The sequence below is a fragment of the Bufo gargarizans genome, chromosome 5 (assembly GCF_014858855.1).
Source record: "Bufo gargarizans isolate SCDJY-AF-19 chromosome 5, ASM1485885v1, whole genome shotgun sequence".
Classification (NCBI taxonomy): Eukaryota; Metazoa; Chordata; class Amphibia; order Anura; family Bufonidae; genus Bufo; species Bufo gargarizans.
The window spans coordinates 25,883,148-25,904,750 of NC_058084.1; the positions used below are offsets into that span (position 1 = coordinate 25,883,148).

The following is a 21,603-nucleotide window of genomic DNA, read 5'->3' on the forward strand; positions in this document are numbered from 1 at the left end:
GCGCAAGTACCACAAGTTGAAGGGCACTTGCCGTAGTGGGGGGAAGCCTTGTGGTGAAGGGCTCCCCCTATCCGGTGGGCCTAGTTACATCCAGAGGCAGCGGGATAGCCGCTGCCTCTGGATGGGTGCGAACGCCCGCCCGGAATTTAAATCAATCACGGTCTCAAAACGAGGCCTGAGGCGCAGAGCAGTGACGTCGGAACAATTGCCAACGCACTCGTTGCGCATGCGCTTAAGGTAGGCAGCGCTTCCCAAACGTGAAACTACGTGATGACGCGTCCTAATGCGTATCGCGTCATCACGTTCGGCCACATCTTGCGTCATAATCATAGGACGCATTCATTCAATGTAACCATAGTTGAATTTGTTGCCAGGCAACTGGGACATGTTCCCGGCAACAAACAACAGCGCGGTCCAATTTATAGGGCGGCGCTAAACATAAAGGGCATTTAGTAGCGATCAAATACAAAAGGTGGCCTTGTCAAGGGAACCCAGACCCGCGGTTGGACAAAAGGAACAGAGACATGTACCAACTGAAGCAAAATTGCGAAGTGCTAATAAAAGATGAAACAATTAAAGCATAGTTATTCATATTAATACGGGGGGCATGGCCTCAGAATAAAGCCCAATATTACAGTAGGAGTAGGCAAACAGAGGAGCATCGAGGGGATAGGCAGAATAATATTGGGGGTCTGGGTTCCCTTGACCAGGCCACCTTTTGTATTTGATCGCCACTAAATGCCCTTTATGTTTAGCGTGGCCCTATAAATAGTACCACGCTGTTGTTTGTTGCTGGGAACATGTCCCGGTTGCCTGGCAACATATTCAACTATGGTTGCATTGAACAAATGTGTCCTATGTTTATGACGCAAGATGTGGCCGAATGTGATGATGTGATATGCATTGGGACGCAACATCAAGTAGTTTCAAGTTCGGGAAGTGCTGCCTACCTTAAGCGCTCATTTCACATGCGCGCGTGGATTGGCAATTGTTTCGACGTCACCGCGCTGCGCCTCGGGCCTCGTTTTTGAGACCGCGATTGATTTAAATTCCGAGCGGACAGTCGCACCCAGGTAGGCTATCCCGCTGCCTCTGGACGTAACTAGGCCCACCGGATCAGGGGAGCCCTTCACCACAAGGCTTCCCCCAACTACAGCTAGTGCCCTCCATCTTGTGGTACTTGCGCAGGCCCGGTACATTATGGAGCCTATACCTCGGACTGCCACCGCTATAGAAATTGCCCTGTTTATCTTTGAGGCATTTTTCATCCGATTTACCAGCACCTATCTGTATGTGCAATATGAAGTTTGTATTTATCTTAGACCATACTTGACTTATGCCCCTCTGGATTTGTTCTTGATTCTATCCAGTTTCTGTAATGTTTCCCCTGATGAGAGTAAATCGAAACGTGCATGTAGGGACTAGCTGCACTAGGGCATTTTAGGGCCAAGTAGTTTGAGGGCAAGGTTCCGGACGGGGTCATTCTTTTTAGGACGGGTGCTCCGTGGCTAGGACGATAGGGCTAGTATAGCTCCCGTACCTTAGGGCCGTCAGCTCCCGTACCTTAGGGCCGTCTAGGGATCTAGAGCCCAATTCCCCTCCTGTCCGCTACCTGCCGCTTTTTCTTCAGGATTCAGCTGTATATCCATGAAGCCCGGGAGACTCCCATGGTATGGTAGAACAACCGGTTGTTTTTAGGTGCCGCCGTATAACATAATTTACGTGCGTCATTGAGCACTTTAATCGTTTTTCTTTTTTCTGTCTGATTTGTTATATTTTGACGGACCTTTATTAATTTGTATTGATTAAAATTTACGTTTTAGTAGGGATCACCATTGACTATTTTCTTGAATATGCCTGGATAAACACTCAAGAGGCCCCTTCATTCTGTGGAAGTCCCAGGAATCAGACCCCTCACTGATCGCACATCCTAGGGATGGCCCATAAATGTCTTTGACTTGGAGAATGCCTTCCTTCTTCATGGCCTCACCGGTGTAAAAGAGAACCTAACATTACAAAGTAAAACGTTCGTATCCCCAGACAGCTGTAGATGTGGAGCAGACAGAAGTATGGTAGGTAAGGTTTGGGTCTTTTCTTTCCCTCTGCTGGTCTCTTAACATTTTTATCTTTTTTCCAGTCCCAGCTGAGAGGGCGTGGGTTCCTCCTGGTGTGGTCAGAGCTATGCTTTGTGATCTGGCCAATCAGCTTTACTTTGTCCCTATGTTGCCGCATTTCTGACCTGAGTGACAGGCTGTAGGTCCATCCCCCTCCTCCCTGTCTAGAATATAATATATCATTCTAGACTGATTTTTGGGAGTAGATTTGTGGACATTTACAGAAATCTTCCATGAAGTGTTAATCTCACCGTATCCCTTGGTGGAGCTATATAGCACTGGGATTATTGGTCGTGCACTGAACTGCTCGGCGTGATTTATCAGACCCTCTTTCACCATCTCATAACCGCAAAGAACGATCACAGGTTCTGACATTTTCCAGATGGTGAATACTGAACCGTATTTCTGGCTGAGCTGATGGAGAAAACAAAAAGAATTAGGGAAATAAATACAAAAACATCATGTAAACACCTTACATGTTTGTATCAATTCACAATGGATACAAATATGAGTCTAAGGGATCCTCCCATTTTTACTAGGCTAGGAGTTCTGGACTTTGCTGCAGAGCTACCAACCTGCTACCTCTAAGGTCCCTTTCACACGAGCGAGTTTTCCGCGCGGGTGCAATGCGTGACGTGAACGCATAGCACCCGCACTGAATCCTGACCCATTCATTTCAATGGGTCTGTGTACATGAGCGTTGTTTTTCACGCATCAGTTCTGCGTTGCGTGAAAATCGCAGCATGTTCTATATTCTGTGTTTTTCACGCAGCCCTGGCCCCATAGAAGTGAATGGGGCTGCGTGAAAAACGCATTGCATCTGCAAGCAAGTGCGGGTGCGATGCATTTTTCACTGATGGTTGCTAAGAGATGTTGTTTATAAACATTCAGTTTTTTATCACGCGGGTGAAAAACGCATCAAAACGCATTGCACCCGCGCGGAAAAAACTGAACAACTAAACGCAACATCTCTTAGCAACCATCAGTGAAAAATGCATCGCACCCGCACTTGCTTGCAGATGCAATGCGTTTTTCACGCAGCCCCATTCACTTCTATGGGGCCAGGGCTGCGTGAAAAACGCAGAATATAGAACATGCTGCGATTTTCACGCAACGCAGAACTGATGCGTGAAAAACAACGCTCATGTACACAGACCCACTGAAATGAATGGGTCAGGATTCAGTGTGGGTGCTATGCGTTCACGTCAGGCATTGCACCTGCGCGGAAAACTCGCTCGTGTGAAAGGGACCTAAGGCCTCTTTCACACGGGCGTTGCGGGAAAATGTGCGGGTGCGTTGCGGGAACACGCGCGATCTTTCCGCGCGAGTGCAAAACATTGTAATGCGTTTTGCACTCGCGTGAGAAAAATCGCTCATGTTTGCTACCCAAACCCGAACTTCTTCACAGAAGTTCAGGCTTGGGATCGGTGTTCTGTAGATTGTATTATTTTGCCTTATAACATGGTTATAAGGGAAAATAATAGCATTCTGAATACAGAATGCATAGTAAAATAGGGCTGGAGGGGTTAAAAAAAATTAAAAATAATTTAACTCACCTTAGTCCACTTGCTCGCGTAGCCGGCATCTCCTTCTGTCTTCATCTTAGCTTTGTGTAGCAACAGGACCTGTGGTGACGTCACTCCGGTCATCACATGGTCCATCACCATGGTAAAAGATCATGTGATGACTGTGACGTCACCAAAGGTCCTGGTTGCTACACAGAGCTAAGATCAAGACAGAAGGAGATGCCGGGCTGCGCGAGCAAGTGGACTAAGGTGAGTTAAATTATTTTTATTTTTTTTTAACCCCTCCAGCGCTATTGTACTATGCATTCTGCATGCAACGCACAAGTGATGCGTGAAAATCACCGCTCATGTGAACAGCCCCATAGAAATGAATGGGTCGGTATTCAGTGCGGGTGCAATGCGTTCAACTCACGCATCGCATCCGCGCGGAATACTCGCCCGTGTGAAAGGGGCTTAAGAGTAACCTTCATTTTGCTACCCAAGAGACACCAGTGTGTGGCTCTAAGGGGCAATAGTGTGGTCAGTGAACAAGTCAAGGTAAGGACAGGCAGAATTTGTGATGTACTTAGGTAATAGGTCAAGGCAGGTGGCATAGGATGAATACAGAGATCAGGCAGCCAGGATCAATCCACGACACAAGCAAGGTTAAACCAATACAATAGCACACGTTCGCAGGACTCGACAAGCTAGAATCCTATAGCTCAGAAACTTTTGACATTGGAAGGCACTCTATCTACCCCAGAGAATGCTACGCTTGAATGGAGGTACATTAGACCATGCAGTGAGTACATCTTTCACGGTCTGGCTCCTATGGACATTTGCAGCAGATATTTACTATCTACACCGGGGAGTAGTTCAGTTGGTTGCAGAACCACCAACTTAGCTGACGTGTAACACATATCTGCTTACCGTGAACGCAGATATACACCTATACTGAACTAGACCTTCCTGAATGGGGGGGGGGGGAGGTGTTCAAAGATATCAGACAAAGATGTCAGTCTATAGGTAGCAAGGACAGCTTTTAGGACAGAATATTACCAAGGAGCTCCTGACTCAATGAACAACTCCCAGCATGCACACTTGCTTGACTGTTCTTGTAACTCCCCATAGAAGTAAATGGAGCATGCTGGGAGTTGTAGTTTCAGTGCAGCTGGAGTGCCGACTCCTGCCATATGGTTTTGTAATTTTTTTGTAGTCCAACTGTCACGGTGCGGTTCACCGTGACGTATGGTCGTGTAGGCTGACTGCTCGCCCCCTGGCATACTGGCTGCGGACCTCTCCATGCAGGCTGGTTGATAGCGGCAGCGTGCTGGATGTGGCTTCACGTATGAACCTGTCCATGTACCTCTGTACCCATTTAACTTCATTTCGTATTTGTATTTGTGTTCGGTTTTGTCCATGTAAGTTTGGTTGCCATCGGCATCGCCCGTACTGCAGCTCCCTCGCTGCAGATTCATTCTTGTGCTGTTAGGGTTAACTCCCCTGTCCGGTTCGTTTGAGGTTAATATTCCCCATCTGGCTCCATGGGTGTGGCCTCCTTGCTGCACTCATGGGATTAGTATTTAGGCCTGTGTTTTCCTCAGTTCTGGGTCAGCTTTCTTGCATTTTGTCTGTCCGTGTTTGTACTTTGCTTTTCACCATGCTGCTGACCCTTGGGGACTTTGTTTGTCTTTTTCCGTTCTTGGTTCTGCCTACTTTTTCATTATCATTCTCCGCCCTTTCCTCATTCCTAGCTATACCCTGTATGTCTTGTTATGTCTATGCTTAGCTTTGCTATATTAGGTTATTACCTCTCTGTGCTTTATGTCCTCGCTCCTCTGGAAGGGGGTCTGTCGTTCCTCGGAGGGGGAATATTCCTGCTACTAAGATATGTTTTTGCTTTACCTGTGATTCCATGCTTGTACTTGCCTTATTCATGTCTATGCCTCGTTCTATGTACTGTCGGTACCTTGCTGGTACCTTTTGTTCACCGATCCCTGCTGTCACTGGCTGGTTTACGCTCTGGAGTCGCTCCTGGCAACTACCATCTGGAAAAGTCTATCCCCACCATCAGGGGCCCTAGTGAAATCCAGGTGTTGATTAGATACGCCCCTCCAGAGTATTACCAGTCAGTGGCGCAGTGGGTTCCCACCCACTGAGGTTGCACAGTACATTGAGCTTGTTTGTTTATATTCCTTGTTCTGGTTACTTTGAAATACTTTTGATATTCTCACATGTGTTTATTCACAGTTTGATGCCGGGCGATTTGGAGGTCTGTCACGTGGACCCCGGGCCGTGACACCAACCAAGTAGCTGACATGTCTCCTCATAATGAAAAGTTCTGCAACTTTGTATTAGACATTGAGGCATATGCAACAGTTTCTGGCATATTTGCCAGATTGCATCCACATCTCCACTGGACCCCATTATAGTTAATAGGGCTGCGGGCGTTCCGTTTGCAGTGCCAGATCCAGAGAATTCTTGCTGGTTCTCTGCCAAAACAGCCTGCCGGAATTGCTGCTGTAGATGTGAAACAACAATTACATATCTTATGAGCGTGTTACATTGTATCAGTGTTGACAATCCTCTATGAGCTAAACACAACACCTTTACACATCTCTCTACTGATACATTGTAACTAATACATTTAGTCTGGGTAAAGAGTCGCCTCCATTGCAATCAGCTCTTACCCAACACCCAAAGGAGTCAAAGTCCAGACCCACAGCAGAGGAGGCCTCCGAACCATCAAGACCTTCTTCTCTGACACATAACCTGTGTCCAACCAAAATAACAGCAACATGATAAACTGAGGAGCAGAGGTAGAAGTCGTATATCCCGAGGCAACGGGACCAGTGATGTCATAAAGCTAATTACAGAGTATGATCTTCTTGATTTTTCAATATTCTACCGACGAGCTTCAGAGCTGAAATCTCTGAATATTCATTATTTTTTTCTGGGAAATGTCCTTTACAGTCATTGGATGTAGGAAAAACTAGCTGCCCCTGCATTATTGGAGCTTGGTATCCGGAATGCCTAACCTCTGGACACCATTGGTGATTACATGGCTTTCAGGAATACCATGACCACAGCCTAGGAATATTCCCTATCGACTTTGACCACCTTTCCAAGGATGCTGTCATGAAGACGACTCCTTTCCATGTCTAGATCATATATAGATGCAGCAAACATTAACATCACAAATAATGTGTTAAATATATAGTTGCACCAAAGTTTAACATGTAAACACAGCAAAGATCATTAAAAGTCTAGTCAAGATTTGCTGCAAATGTGTATTTAACAGACTTCATGTCAAATTAACAATGGCCAAATCTGTAGAAAGTTTAAGATCTCCTATATTAGCAGAAACAGAGAGCTGCTGAGGAAGAGCGGTTCTCAGTCTGGTGATTCTGGTCCATCCATATATTACATGGTCAGAAAGTCTTTAGAAATGTATCACTATATGTTCACTGTAGCTACTCATGGACATCCTAGAGAAGGGCAAATTGATTCATGAAACGGCCCCCACTTCTTTATATGCCCCTGTTTAGAAGGCAATCTCTGCTGCTCAGTTTAGAGGGTTAGGTGCAAATTCTTGTGTATTTGGTTCATCCTGCCAAAGGATAAAGATCAGGCTGGACCAGGGCTGAAAACCTGGGGGAGGTCTGCATGACTTGGAGGGAGTGGAGAAGATTGGTAGGCAAGCGGTTAATTCCAACTTGGGGGGTGATTTAGCTGGTGAGAGGGTAGGGGTGCAGGAAAGTGGGCATTTGTCAGGGACACACTAGCAGCAGCCTTGCACTCGCTGATGCTCCACTTGTTAGAGATTATCTACTGTAGTGCCTTATCATTGTCCCTACCTCTGACGCATTTCCAGGTAGCATCCAAACAGAGAGGACTGATGTGTTCGCAGGCGCATGTCCTGGGCCTGCTTGTGGGGTTGGGGGAAGCAGGTGCTGAGACTTCCGCCTTGCTAGTCACAGAGGACCAGGGCTCTGGCACTCCTGGGTCCAGAAGAGACCCCACAGGCCCAGCGCAGAGTGAGAAGCCCCGCCAGGGACCATCCAGCACACCCCATAGATAGGAATGTGGCATCACGGTGGTAGCTTTCTGGAAGGAATCGGGCATCTAGGTGGGACCTCTCCCTCCACAGCGACAGGAGATCAGGAGGGAAGCTGCTGTAGCCTTTGGGAGGGTTGTCTGTGCCTGGCAGGAGAGCTATGGCCAGGGGGATCTGCTCAGGGTCTCAGGGAAGAACGCACCTTGACACCTACTGCAAGAGAGAGTGTAGAAAGCACTGAACCCCAGAGGATTGCAGGACAGGAGAATGACATCACCTTGGTCCAGCTGGTGGAGTCACAGCATCCACCCAGCTAGGTGAGATCCATGGGGGTTCCCCCTTAAGTGTAAAATGTCTTGTAAGGGCTTCTAGGGTGGGGGTGGCTGTCGGCAGTGGGTTAGGGGATTTGTGGGGGGTTTCAAAGAACTAGTGGGAGTTTTGGTGGGTCCTGAGTTTGCGGCGGGTCTCCTGTTGGTGACATAGGGTCTACAAGGTGCAGGGGTGAATGGTAGTGGCGGGCCGGGGACAGACAGGCCAGTAAGTTTGGGCAAGAGCGAAGGGTGTAGTAATGGGACTGGGATAGCATTGAAGATGCCGGAGGGGAAAGGATGGAAGGAAATGGAGGCAGAAGCACATCATTTGGATGGTACAGAGAAGGGAGAGGTCTACGTTTGCTTGGAAGGAGGAGTAAGTCGATATTTTTTACTTCCTCCCCTTGGAGAGTTTTAAGTTGGATGGAGATCGGAAGGAGGATAAGAAGAAGGACGATGAGGATAAGTGGAGGTATTGCTTGATGTTTTCTAATTGGTTACAAGCTTTTGTGATTCTGGCCAGTGTTATCGGGAAAAAGGGACCGGAAAATTGTTCTGTCCTTTTTTGCTATTTTGAAACAATCAGGCAGTTGTATGGGGGGGGGATGAACAGTTTTGTCAGCGAAAGGTCGTTCGTCACTGCATTCTCTGAGATCATAAGGACATTGTGATGTGGTTACGGGTGACTGCTTCAGTACTGGCAGGGCAGTCCTTTCCAGGCAGAGCCAGAGGTTTCGGGCAGTCTGAGCACTCAGAAGTGCTGCAAAACGGATTGTGCTTTCTTTTCAATGAGGGCAGCTGCAAGTATGAGGACAAGTGTAAGCTCAAGCATGAATGCTCCTGGCGTGGGTGGAATCGCGCAGCCGCTCAGTGCTTCAAGGGTCGAAAAGGTGGGGGGATGTGGCTTGAAAGGGTCGGATGCCCATTCAACTGGCTGAGATGGTGCCCTTTCTAAGTAGGTAAACAGATAGGATTGTGGCAGAGTTTTTATTAGTGGGTTTCAGTGGGGGGGTTTTCTTATTCAATTTGTTGAGGAAGAATTTGCAATCGGCTAGGGAATTTCCAGAAGTAGTTTCTGAAAAATTGCGTAAAGTGTTGAAGTTAGGATGCATGGTGGGCCCCTTTTTGGCCCAACCGATGCTGGAGTTTAGGGCATCCCCTTTTGGGGTTGTGCTAAAGAAGGAACCATCTTGTCTAATTCATCACCTGTCATTTCCAAAGGGGGTTCAGTTTACTATGGTATTGCGCCAGAGTTGTGTTCAATGGTTATACAAGTTCGACAAGGCGGTTCGTTGGGTTCTGGTATACGGTCAGGGGGCATTATTGACTAAGGTTGATATGGAGTCAGCGTTTAGTCTTTTGCCAGTGCATTCTGTCAGCACCTTCTGGGTTGTTTCTGGGATTGGGGGGTCTTGGTGTGTGTTTAATTTAACCACCTCCGGACCGCCTAACGCAGATTCGCGTTCCGGAGGTGGCAGCGCTGTGCAGAGTCACGCATATACGCGTCATCTCGCGAGACGCGAGATGACGCGCTTTGCCGGCCCGCGCATGCGCATCGCGGGCCGGCAAAAGTTAAAGGGAGGTCACGTCAGCAACCTGCCAGCCAATGATCGTTGCTGGCAGGTTGCTGATTTTTAAAAAATCCAATCAGAAGCCAGATAACACATCATATTAGTAAATATGATCTGTTATATGGCTGCCCTGCTCCTCTGCTGGTCCTTTTCGTCGGTTGGATCCAGCAGAGGAGCAGGCTTCACAGTGAGTACACCAAACAGCACACTTTAGCCCCAGATCACCCCCTGCACCCCAATTAACCCTTTGATCGCCCCTGTCAATCACTAGTGAAAGTGAAAAAAGTGATCAGTGCAAACTGTCACTTTTTTTTTCACTAGTATTGACTGTTAGGTTTTTATTGACTGTCAGCTTTTGTACTTTTATAGTATCTGGAAGTGATCAAAACTGATCACGGTCAGATCTATAATAGTATTAGTGTCATCTTAGCTCACCCTCCACCTAAAAACGCAGTGCTTGCCCGATCAGGCCTGATCGGTCGCCCGCCCCGCCGCAGTGACAAATTTTGTTATTTTTTTTTATCACTTTACACGCGCTGCGGCGATAAAAAATATCAGTTTTGATATTTTTTATCAACCGCAGCGGCCTCTGGTACTTCGCTAGCCTCCCATTTGTAAGACAGGCTTGCTTTTTTTCTTGGGTAGTCTCAGGGAATACCCCCTAAATTTAGTTGCCCAAATGTCAAACAGGGGGTATTCTTCTGAAGAGGCCTACAGGCTTCTGGCCCAGTCGGATGAGGAATGGGAACCCTCATCTGATGAATCTAGCGGGTCAGAATACGAACCTGTAGAAAGCAGTGGCTCTCTGACCCAAAGTTCGGACGAGGAGGCTGAGGTCCCTGATAGCACCAGGCGTACCCGGCCCCGTGTCGCTAGACAACAGGTTGCGCAGGATCCGCTTCAAGAGCAGCAGAGTGGGGCTGGCTCTGTCGGATTACGTGGTGAGGCATACACCAGCAGCGCAGCCCTCCCTGGACCTAGTACCAGCACTGCCGTAGAACATGGTGAAGTGGGGAGCACCAGAAGGGCAGTTGAAGCTGGTACGGTGGCACGTGCAGTAGTTACCCCGTCGCAGCCACCGCACAGACGGGCCCGTAGAGTCCCTGAGGTGCTGGCAAACCCTGATTGGCAGTCCCCAACTTCAGCCGCACCTGTAGTTCCCCCTTTCACCGCCCAGTCTGGAGTTCGGGTTGAGACAGCTCAGATCGGTTCGGCCCTGGGATTTTTTGAGCTGTTCTTGACTGCGGAGCTCTTAGACATAGTCGTGGCAGAAACAAACCGGTATGCCACTAAATTTATATCCGCCAACCCGGAAAGCTATTATGCCCAGCCTTTCCGGTGGAAACCAGTCCAAGTTTCCGAACTTAAAATTTTTCTGGGCCTTCTCCTCAACATGGGTATAACCAAAAAGCATGAATTGCGGTCATATTGGTCCACGAACCCAATTCATCACATGCCCATGTTCTCTGCTGCTATGTCCAGGGCACGATTTGAGGCCATCCTGCGTTTCCTGCACTTTAGTGACAATAGCACCTCTCGTCTCAGAGGCCACCCAGCTTTTGACCGGCTCCACAAAATTCGGCCCCTCATAGACCACTTCAAACAGAAATTTGCAGATTTGTGTACCCCTGAGCAAAACATCTGCGTAGACGAGTCCCTTATACATTTTACCGGGCGCCTTGGCTTTAAACAATACATCCCAAGCAAGCGCGCCCGGTATGGGGTCAAATTGTATAAGCTCTGTGAAAGGGCCACAGGCTATACCCACAAATTTCGGATCTATGAGGGAAAAGATCAGACCCTGGAGCCGGTCGGTTGCCCTGACTACCTGGGGAGCAGTGGGAAGACAGTCTGGGACATGGTGTCACCCTTATTCGGCAAGGGGTACCATCTTTATGTGGACACTTTTTACACAAGTGTGCCCCTCTTTAGGCATTTGTTTCTAGAACAGATTGGCGCCTGTGGCACCGCGCAAACTAGTCGCGCGGGCTTCCCCCAACGGCTCGTTACCACCCGTCTTGCAAGAGGGGAGAGGGCTGCCTTGTGTAACGAAGAACTGCTCGCGGTGAAATGGAGAGACAAGCGTGACATTTACATGCTCTCCTCCATTCACGCAGACACGACAATACAAATTGAGCGAGCAACCCATGTCATTGAAAAGCCCCTCTGTGTCCACGACTATAATGCGCTCATGGGAGGGGTGGACTTCAATGACCAGATGTTGTCTCCGTATTTAGTTTCCCGCAGAACCAGACGCTGGTATAAGAAGGTGTCTGTATATTCGATTCAATTGGCTCTGTATAATAGTTTTGTTCTCTACAGTAAGGCTGGGAGAACAGGATCCTTCCTCAAATTTCAGGAAGAGATCATCGAGAACCTCCTGTATCCAGGAGGTTCCGTGGCCCCATCCACCAGTGTAGTTAGCCGTCTACACGAGCGACATTTCCCCAATGTCGTTCCTGGTACCTCAACCCAACCGTCACCCCGAAAAAGATGTCGTGTCTGTAGCAGGAGTGGAATAAGGCGTGACACCCGCTATTTCTGTCCTGACCACCCTGCCCTATGCTTTGGAGAGTGTTTCCGGAAGTACCACACACAGGTACACCTAGCATAGGGATCACATCTCACTAGGACAGGCACACAGGGCTATTAGGGCCCATTCACTCACAGCTGCTGCAAACCTCTCCTTTCACCTGGGATAAAGTGCATAATGTACTTCGCCACATCTTTGGGCGATTTGCACTTTGCACATTGACCCATGGGGAAGGAGAGGTTTGTTCTATAAAGGTAAAAAAAAAAAAAAAAAAAAATCACCAGTACGCAAAAAGGTTAATGTTCAGTTCAAAAAGTTAAAGTTTATATGTTCTGTTCAAAAGTTAATAAAATTGTTGCGTTGCGGCCTGGTTTTTTCTTTTTTTTTTTTTTTACCTTCCAGGTGGACCAACCGATCGACTAGCTGCAGCACTGATGTGCATTCTGACAGAAGCATTGCGCTGCTGTCAGATTACACGCAAGTCGGTGTATGCGGCGCTGCAAGACGAGATTTCTCCTCTGCAGTAAAAGATATGTTTGCCGAGGCATACGAGCTGAGGAGGAGGCGGCGTTCCTATGCTTTGGCAAACACTTTGTATATGAAAAAAAAATCCCGGCAATGATTTATTCATCCACATCGATTGATGTGAATGGAGAAATCTGGTTTGCCAGGGCATACGAGCTAAGTGGGTATGGATGTTGGGCGGAGCTCCTATGTCCTGGCAGACGCCTTTCTCCTTTTTGGCAGAGATTTTTTCATCCACATTGATGAAGAAATCTGTGCCGTTCATTTTTTTTCTTTCAGCCCAGAGGCTGAACGGAAAAAAAGATCTCATTGCCTGTATGCTCAATATAAGGAGAATAGCAGAAACTCCTAATGCTGGCCATACATGTAATGATTGCGGAGACCCTCAAATGCCAGGGCAGTACAAACACCCCACAAATGACCCCATTTTGGAAAGAAGACACCCCAAGGTATTCGCTGAGGGGCATATTGAGTCCATGAAAGATTGAAATTTTTGTCCCAAGTTAGCGGAAAGTGAGACTTTGTGAGAAAAAATAAATAAAAAATCAATTTCCGCTAACTTATGCCAAAAAAAAAAAAATTCTATGAACTCGCCAGGCCCCTCATTGAATACCTTGGGGTGTCTTCTTTCCAAAGTGGGGTCACATGTGGGGTATTTATTCTGCCCTGGCTTTTTAGGGGCCCTAAAGCGTGAGAAGAAGTCTGGGATCCAAATGTCTAAAAATGCCCTCCTAAAGGGAATTTGGGCCCCTTTGCGCATCTAGGCTGCAAAAAAGTGTCACACATGTGGTATCGCCGTACTCAGGAGAAGCTGGGGAATGTGTTTTGGGGTGTCATTTTTTATATATACCCATGCTGGGTGAGATAAATATCTTGGTCAAATGCCAACTTTGTATAAAAAAATGGGAAAAGTTGTCTTTTGCCAAGATATATATCTCTCACCCAGCATGGGTATATGTAAAATGACACCCCAAAACACATTTCCCAACTTCTCCTGAGTACGGCGATACCAGATGTGTGATACTTTATTGCAGCCTAGGTGGGCGAAGGGGCTCACATTCCAAAGAGCACCTTTCGGATTTCGCAGGCCATTTTTTACACATTTTGATTGCAAAGTACTTCTCACACTTATGGGCCCCTAAATTGCCAGGGCAGTATAACTACGCCACAAGTGACCCCATTTTGGAAAGAAGACACCCCAAGGTATTCCGTGAGGGGCATAGCGAGTTCCTAGATTTTTTTATTTTTTGTCGCAAGTTAGTGGAATATGAGACTTTGTAAGGAAAAAAAAAATAATAATCAACATTTTCCGCTAACTTGTGACAAAAAATACAAAATTCTAGGAACTCGCCATGCCCCTCACGGAATACCTTGGGGTGTCTTCTTTCCAAAATGGGGTCACTTGTGGCGTAGTTATACTGCCCTGGCAATTTAGGGGCCCAAATGTGTGAGAAGTACTTTGCAATCAAAATGTGTAAAAAATGGCCTGCGAAATCCGAAAGGTGCACTTTGGAATATGTGCCCCTTTGCCCACCATGGCTGCAAAAAAGTGTCACACATCTGGTATCGCCGTACTCAGGAGAAGTTGGGGAATGTGTTTTGGGGTGTCATTTTACATATACCCATGCTGGGTGAGATAAATATCTTGGTCAAATGCCAACTTTGTATAAAAAAATTGGAAAAGTTGTCTTTTGCCAAGATATTTCTCTCACCCAGCATGGGTATATGTAAAATAACACCCCAAAACACATTCCCCAACTTCTCCTGAGTACGGCGATACCAGATGTGTGACACTTTTTTGCAGCCTAGGTGGGCAAAGGGACCCACATTCCAAAGTGCACCTTTCGGATTTCACCGGTCATTTTTTACAGATTTTGATTGCAAACTACTTCTCACACATCTGGGCCCCTAGAATGCCAGGGCAGTATAACTACCCCACAAGTGACCCCATTTTGGAAAGAAGACACCCCAAGGTATTTTGTGATGGGCATAGTGAGTTCATGGAAGTTTTTATTTTGTGTCACAAGTTAGTGGAATATGAGACTTTGTAGAAAAAAAAAAAATCATAATTTTCCGCTAACTTGTGACAAAAAATAAAAAGTTCTATGAACTCACTATGCCCATCAGCGAATACCTTAGGGTGTCTACTTTCCGAAATGGGGTCATTTGTGGGGGTTTTCTACTGTCTGGGCATTGTAGAACCTCAGGAAACATGACAGGTGCTCAGAAAGTCAGAGCTGCTTCAAAAAGCAGAAAGTCACATTTTTGTACCATAGTTTGTAAACGCTATAACTTTTACCCAAACCATTTTTTTTTTATCAAAGACATGTAGAACAATAAATTTAGCGAAAAATTTCTATATGGATGTCGTTTTTTTTGCTAAATTTTACAGCTGAAAGTAAAAAATGTAATTTATTTGCAAAAAAATCTTTAAATTTCGATTAATAACAAAAAAAGTAAAAATGTCAGCAGCAATGAAATACCACCAAATGAAAGCTCTATTAGTGAGAAGAAAAGGAGGTAAAATTCATTTGGGTGGTAAGTTGCATGACCGAGCAATAAACGGTGAAAGTAGTGTAGTGCAGAAGTGTAAAAAGTGGCCTGGTCATTAAGGGGGTTTCAGCTAGCGGGGTTGAAGTGGTTAATGCACATACTTTGAGATGTTTAGCGCATTCTTGTAGTGGGTGGAGCGGGATTGGTCTGGGTAGAGGTCCATCATCCTTTACTCGGATGATTTTTTGCTTATCTGTCCGCTGGACTCAAATGTGTGCTCAGTTATGTTGCAGACCTTCAAGGTTTATGCGCAACGTCTTGGTGTATCGCTAGCGAGTGGCAAACGACAGTGTTAATGTTTTCTGGAAATTGTCATTGACACAGTTGCGATGGACTGTAGGTTGACAGCTGACAAATTGGCATATTTGAGGAGGGTGGTGTCCGCGGAGAGCCACATGCGGAAGATACAATTGCGCGATTTGCAGTCTCTGCTAGGGAAATCGAAGTTTGTGTGTTGAATAATGCCCATGGACGGATATTTTGTAGGCATTTGGCTCAGGTGACAGCGGGAGTTCGGGCTCCGCAACACATTGTGTGGCTCGGCAGAGAGCTGCACAAGGATTTGCCTTCCTTTTTGGATCAATACAATGGTCTGTCTTTTTGTATGTCGGATGTAGTGATTACGATGGACTTTCAGCTGTTTACGGATGTGGCCGGGTGGAAGAAAACTGGATTTTCGGAGAAGTGAGGCAGTGATCAGTTGGCTGGGGATTAGAGGTATGCCAGAATTTTATCTGTTTGTGCATTTGGATGCCCTTCCAGGGATTTTGGTGTTACATGTAGGGGGTAATGATTTGGGGGGGTGCCCATTTAGGGAACCTATTAATGATATTGTTGTCGGATATTGTGCCGCGGAAATGTTGGAGGAATCGCAGGTCTGTGCAGCTGGTAAATAAAGCGAGGATCAACGTGAATCAGGCGGAGGCGTGGTTTGTGGTTAGGAATGGGGATGTCGTGGTGCGAAACAGGGAGCTTCAGGCTGGTGAGGGGGCGTTTTAACCGCCTCCGGACCGCCTAACGCAGATGTGCGGTCCGGAGGCGGCAGCCCTGCGCACGACGACGCATATACGCGTCATCTCGCGAGGGCCGGGATTTCCTGTGAACGCGCGCACACAGGCGCGCGCTCACAGGAACGGAAGGTAAGCGAGTGGATCTCCAGCCTGCCAGCGGCGATCGCTCGCTGGCAGGCTGGAGATCCGAATTTTTTAACCCCTAACAGGTATATTAGACGCTGTTTTCATAACAGCGTCTAATATACCTCCTACCTGGTCCTCTGGTGGTCCCTTTTGTTAGGATCGACCACCAGAGGACTCAGGTAGCTCAGTACAGTCGCACCAAACACCACACTACACTACACCCCCCCCCCCGGTCACTTATTAACCCCTTATAAACCCCTGATCACCCATGATCACCCCATATAAACTCCCTGATCACCCCCTTGTCATTGATCACCGCCCTGTCATTGATCACCCCCCTGTCAGGCTCCGTTCAGACGTCCGTATGATTTTTACGGATCCACGGATACATGGATCGGATCCGCAAAACGCATACGGACGTCTGAATGGAGCCTTACAGGGGGGTGATCAATGACAGGCGGGTGATCACCCATATACACTCCCTGATCACCCCCTGTCATTGATCACCCCCCTGTCATTGATCACCTCCCTGTAAGGCTCCATTCAAACGTCCGCATGATTTTTACGGATCCATGGATCGGATCCGCAAAACACATGCGGACGTCTGAATGGAGCCTTACAGGGGGTGATCAATGACAGGCGGGTGATCACCCATATACACTCCCTGATCACCCCCCTGTCATTGATCACCCCCCTGTAAGGCTCCATTCAGACGTCCGCATGTGTTTTGTGGATCCGATCCATGTATCCATGGATCCGTAAAAATCATGCGGACGTCTGAATGGAGCCTTACAGGGGGGGTGATCAGTGACAGGGGGTGATCACCCTGATCACCCCCTGTCATTGATAACCCCCCTGTAAGGCTCCATTCAGACGTCCGCATGTGTTTTGCGGATCCGATCCATGGATCCGTAAAAATTATACGGACGTCTGAATGGAGCCTTACCAGGGGGGTGATCAATGACAGGGGGGTGATCAGGGAGTCTATATGGGTGATCACCCCCCTGTCATTGATCACCCCCCTGTCATTGATCACCCCCCTGTAAGGCTCCACTCAGACATTTTTTTTGGCACAAGTTAGCGGAAATTTTTTGTTTGTTTTGTTTTTTCTTACAAAGTCTCATATTCCACTAACTTGTGTCAAAAAATAAAATCTCCCATGAACTCACCATACCCCTCACGGAATCCAAATGCGTAAACATTTTTAGACATTTATATTCCAGACTTCTTCTCACGCTTTAGGGCCCCTAAAAAGCCAGGGCAGTATAAATACCCCACATGTGACCCCATTTCGGAAAGAAGACACCCCAAGGTATTCCGTGAGGGGCATATTGAGTCCATGAAAGATTGAAATTTTTGTCCTAAGTTAGCGGAAAGTGAGACTTTGTGAGAAAAAAACAAAACAAAATCAATATCCGCTAACTTATGCAAAAAAATAAAAATTTCTAGGAACTCGCCATGCCCCTCATTGAATACCTTGGGGTGTCTTCTTTCCAAAGTGGGGTTACATGTGGGGTATTTATACTGCCCTGGCTTTTTAGGGGCCGAAAGTGTGAGAAGAAGTCTGGGATCCAAATGTCTAAAAATGCCCTCCTAAAAGGAATTTGGGCCCCTTTGCGCATCTAGGCTGCAAAAAAGTGTCACACATGTGGTATCGCCGTACTCAGGAGAAGTTGGGCAATGTGTTTTGGGGTGTCATTTTACATATACCCATGCTGGGTGAGAAAAATATCTTGGTCAAATGCCAACTTTGTATAAAAAAATGGGAAAAGTTATCTTTTGCCAAGATATTTCTCTCACCCAGCATGGGTATATGTAAAATGACACCCCAAAACACATTGCCCAACTTCTCCTGAGTACAGCGATACCAGATGTGTGACACTTTTTTGCAGCCAAGGTGGGCAAAGGGGCACATATTCCAAAGAGCACCTTTCGGATTTCGCAGGCCATTTTTTACACATTTTGATTGCAAGGTACTTCTTACACATTTGGGCCCCTAAATTGCCAGGGCAGTATAACTACCCCACAAGTGACCCCATTTTGGAAAGAAGACACCCCAAGGTATTCCGTGAGGGGCATGGCGAGTTCCTAGAATTTTTTATTTTTTATCGCAAGTTAGTGGAATATGAGACTTTGTAAGAAAAAAATAAAAATAAAAAATCATCATCATTTTCCGCTAACTTGTGACAAAAAATAAAAAGTTCTATGAACTCACTATGCCCATCAGCAAATACCTTAGGGTGTCTACTTTCCGAAATGGGGTCATTTGTGGGGGTTTTCTACTGTTTGGGCATTGTAGAACCTCAGGAATCATGACAGGTGCTCAGAAAGTCAGAGCTGCTTCAAAAAGCAGAAATTCACATTTTTGTACCATAGTTTGTAAACGCTATAACTTTTACCCAAACCATATTTTTTTTTTTGCCCAAATATTTTTTTTCTATCAAAGACATGTAGAACTATAAATTTAGCGAAAAATTTATATATGGATGTCGTTTTTTTTGCAAAATTTTACAGCTGAAAGTGAAAAATGTCATTTGTTTGCAAAAAAATCGTTACATTTCGATTAATAACAAAAAAAGTAAAAATGTCAGCAGCAATAAAATACCACCAAATGAAAGCTCCATTAGTGAGAAGAAAAGGAGGTAAAATTCATTTGGGTGGTAAGTTGCATGACCGAGCGATAAACGGTGAAAGTAGTGTAGTGCCGAAGTGTAAAAAGTGCTCTGGTCATGAAGGGGGTTTCAGCTAGCGGGGCTGAAGTGGTTAAAGAGCTGACGGGGCGCATTTAAATGCAGCGGACATTGATGTTTGGTGTTCTACATTGCAGGATGACGTCAAACTGGCGCTCCGGGTGTGGCAGAACATCACCATGTGATCATGCTGGGGGAGCACGGTGACATCATCACGGTCAGCGCAGGTCTTTTGGCAGATCTTTTCCACTCAACAGAGGAGCAGGAGCCTCTGCGTCTGTTCTTTCTAATACAACTCTAGCCTCCATTTTAGGAAAAATGATTTGTTACCACGAAGTGCGAAGAAGTTCGACTTTGTGGGGAATACAATTTTTGGTAAACTTTGGATCAAATTCCACTTCGGATGCTTTGATTCGCTCAACATTTAGTTCTTATTTATGTTGTTTTGATTAATAAAATAGCTGCTGTGGCCAATTACATCCACCTACAGTTGTTGAGTCTTCCTTTAGAAGGGGGTGAAATGGGGAGGTGAAGCTTGAGAGGAGCGAGGCGACAATTCCTTAGGCAAGACATTGAATATTCTAGTTGTCCCCTGACCACACTGAACTCTGAAGATCTCATGTCTGTGGTGTATGAAGATCAGAGTATTCGATATCTACGCCACCCAGCATGCACTGCTCCATGTCTCCCTGTGGACACTTACCTTCTGCAAGTTCTTGGCAGCATATCTCAAGTCCATGTACTTGGGGGTCCCTAGCACAGGAATCGGGGTAGGTCCGGGGGGCAATGAGTGGTATCCATGCTGTCTGGACCATGACTGAAGAATATAGACCGTGAGGAGGAAGATGAAGGAGAGAGTGAGGATGGTGATCAGCTCCATGGTTCCTGTGAAAAGGATCAGGCTGTTACTTTCACCTTTGTGTTCATTGTTTTCTCACTAAACCAGCTGGAATTAACCCTGTCCTGACCTCACAACCTCGACATCATTGTTCTGTATCATTACACTGGAATTATTGCTGTGCCACAGTCTATGCAGGTGATATATAGAATAATGCACTAATATGAGGTTATCCACCAACCAAATGAATACAAGTACACAACTCCATTACAAAACCTGATCCGTCACCTAGAAAGGCTTATCCGATACTGGACTCGCTCATGAGAATCACCCATACAGCAGTCATCGATCCAGGCGTTTTATTTTTGTTTATTTTATCATAAATGTGAGGGGGGCAGTTATGTGAATTTACTATATTAGGGGAATTTACACGTGTTTAAAAAAAATATTAAAAAAAAATCCACAAAGGCACTTTAAAATGTGATCACTTAATTGCTTGTTCCATACACTGCAATACTCCTTGGACCTGAGGGTCACTGGTGGATGCAGATTTTGTCCACTCAGGAATCAGAGATCATTACAATCCAGTAGAAACCTTTGGACACATTTACGAAAAAGTGGAGTTTCATTCCCTGGTCTAAATATGTAGGAGGCAGGTAAATCATGTGCGAAAAATCTGCAGCTTTCACAGCAGCAGCGACCTGGATGAGGTATGAAGCATGCTGTGGACACTTAAGGACATGTCAGTTTATGAATCTACCTGAAGTGTGTGGACAATCCTCAGCGTTTACACATCAATATCCACTGTCCACTATCTGGTGTGGATTTCGTATCGGAAAATACGAACCTTGTAAATCTTCAGTATGACCTCACGTATGTGAGACCCGTGTACAGCCATGTGTATTCTGACTATTGCAATGTTCTGCATGTGGCGTGGGGCAATGTGCGGTCCGATGTCAGGATGACCTCCAGACCGCTCCCTGGTTCCCTGTGCTGATACTTCATGAGACGTTCCGCTCTAACCCCCATTCTCAGGATGCTGCAGGCTATATGGTATATACACACTTGACCCACATCTACTAACACCGCCTTATCTAACTTGGAGTAGTTGGAATGTTTTGCGCCAAATCTATTAAAAGATTTGAGTTTAAAATAAATTTGGTGCAAGTGAAGCACGAAGACCCGTTCTGCTCCTGCTGTCAGCAGACGTCCTGCAGATCTGCACCGAGGACTTTCTTCTTAGTACCTCGGACTAAAATGACATTTCCTAACGCATTTCTTTTCATTTTTTAAACTTGTTAAGTGATGAGAAATGCAAATTTTCTGCACTTCATCATTTCCACGTTTTTTGGCAGCAAAAACTGCCAGAAATAGCTGAATGAATGTGGCTGAAGAAGTCCAGAACATGCAGCCTCATCCTGCAGACACCATAGCAAGCCTCTCACTGACCTGTGTCATCCGGCTCCTCCGTCCTGGTCAACCTCAGCTGAGTTCTGATCACTCCACCTTTCCTGTCGAAGATATATTCACTAATACACTAATGATTAACCCCCACAGTCTCTGTGTGTTTGTGTAAGTGTGCCGGTTGCACCAGACTTACCTGTTTTGTTTTACAATGGCAGCACATACTTCCCTAGGAATGTTATCTCCTTGTAGATTGTAAGTTCTTCTGATCAGGGTCCTCATACCTCTTATTTTAAAGAGATATTCCAGTTATATAAAGTTATCCCTATTATGAGAACAGGGGCTCTGTACCCTATGGGGCCCCAG

The 21,603-nt window shown here is 46.3% G+C and overlaps 1 protein-coding gene across 1 annotated transcript in view; it reads right to left on the reverse strand.

Annotated features, from left to right (window-relative positions):
* LOC122938889 (cytochrome P450 2C39-like) overlaps window positions 1-21,330 on the reverse strand; it is a 94,585-nt gene extending 73,255 nt beyond the window's left edge. Inside the window, exons 1-3 of the mRNA XM_044294744.1 lie at window positions 21,283-21,330; window positions 19,699-19,880; window positions 2,366-2,528 (exon numbers count right to left, since the gene is read on the reverse strand). Of these exons, the coding sequence (XP_044150679.1) occupies window positions 2,366-2,528; window positions 19,699-19,875 (340 nt within the window). The 5' untranslated portion in view covers window positions 19,876-19,880; window positions 21,283-21,330. The remainder of the gene's footprint in view (window positions 1-2,365; window positions 2,529-19,698; window positions 19,881-21,282) is intronic.
* Window positions 21,331-21,603: the final 273 nt, after the last annotated feature.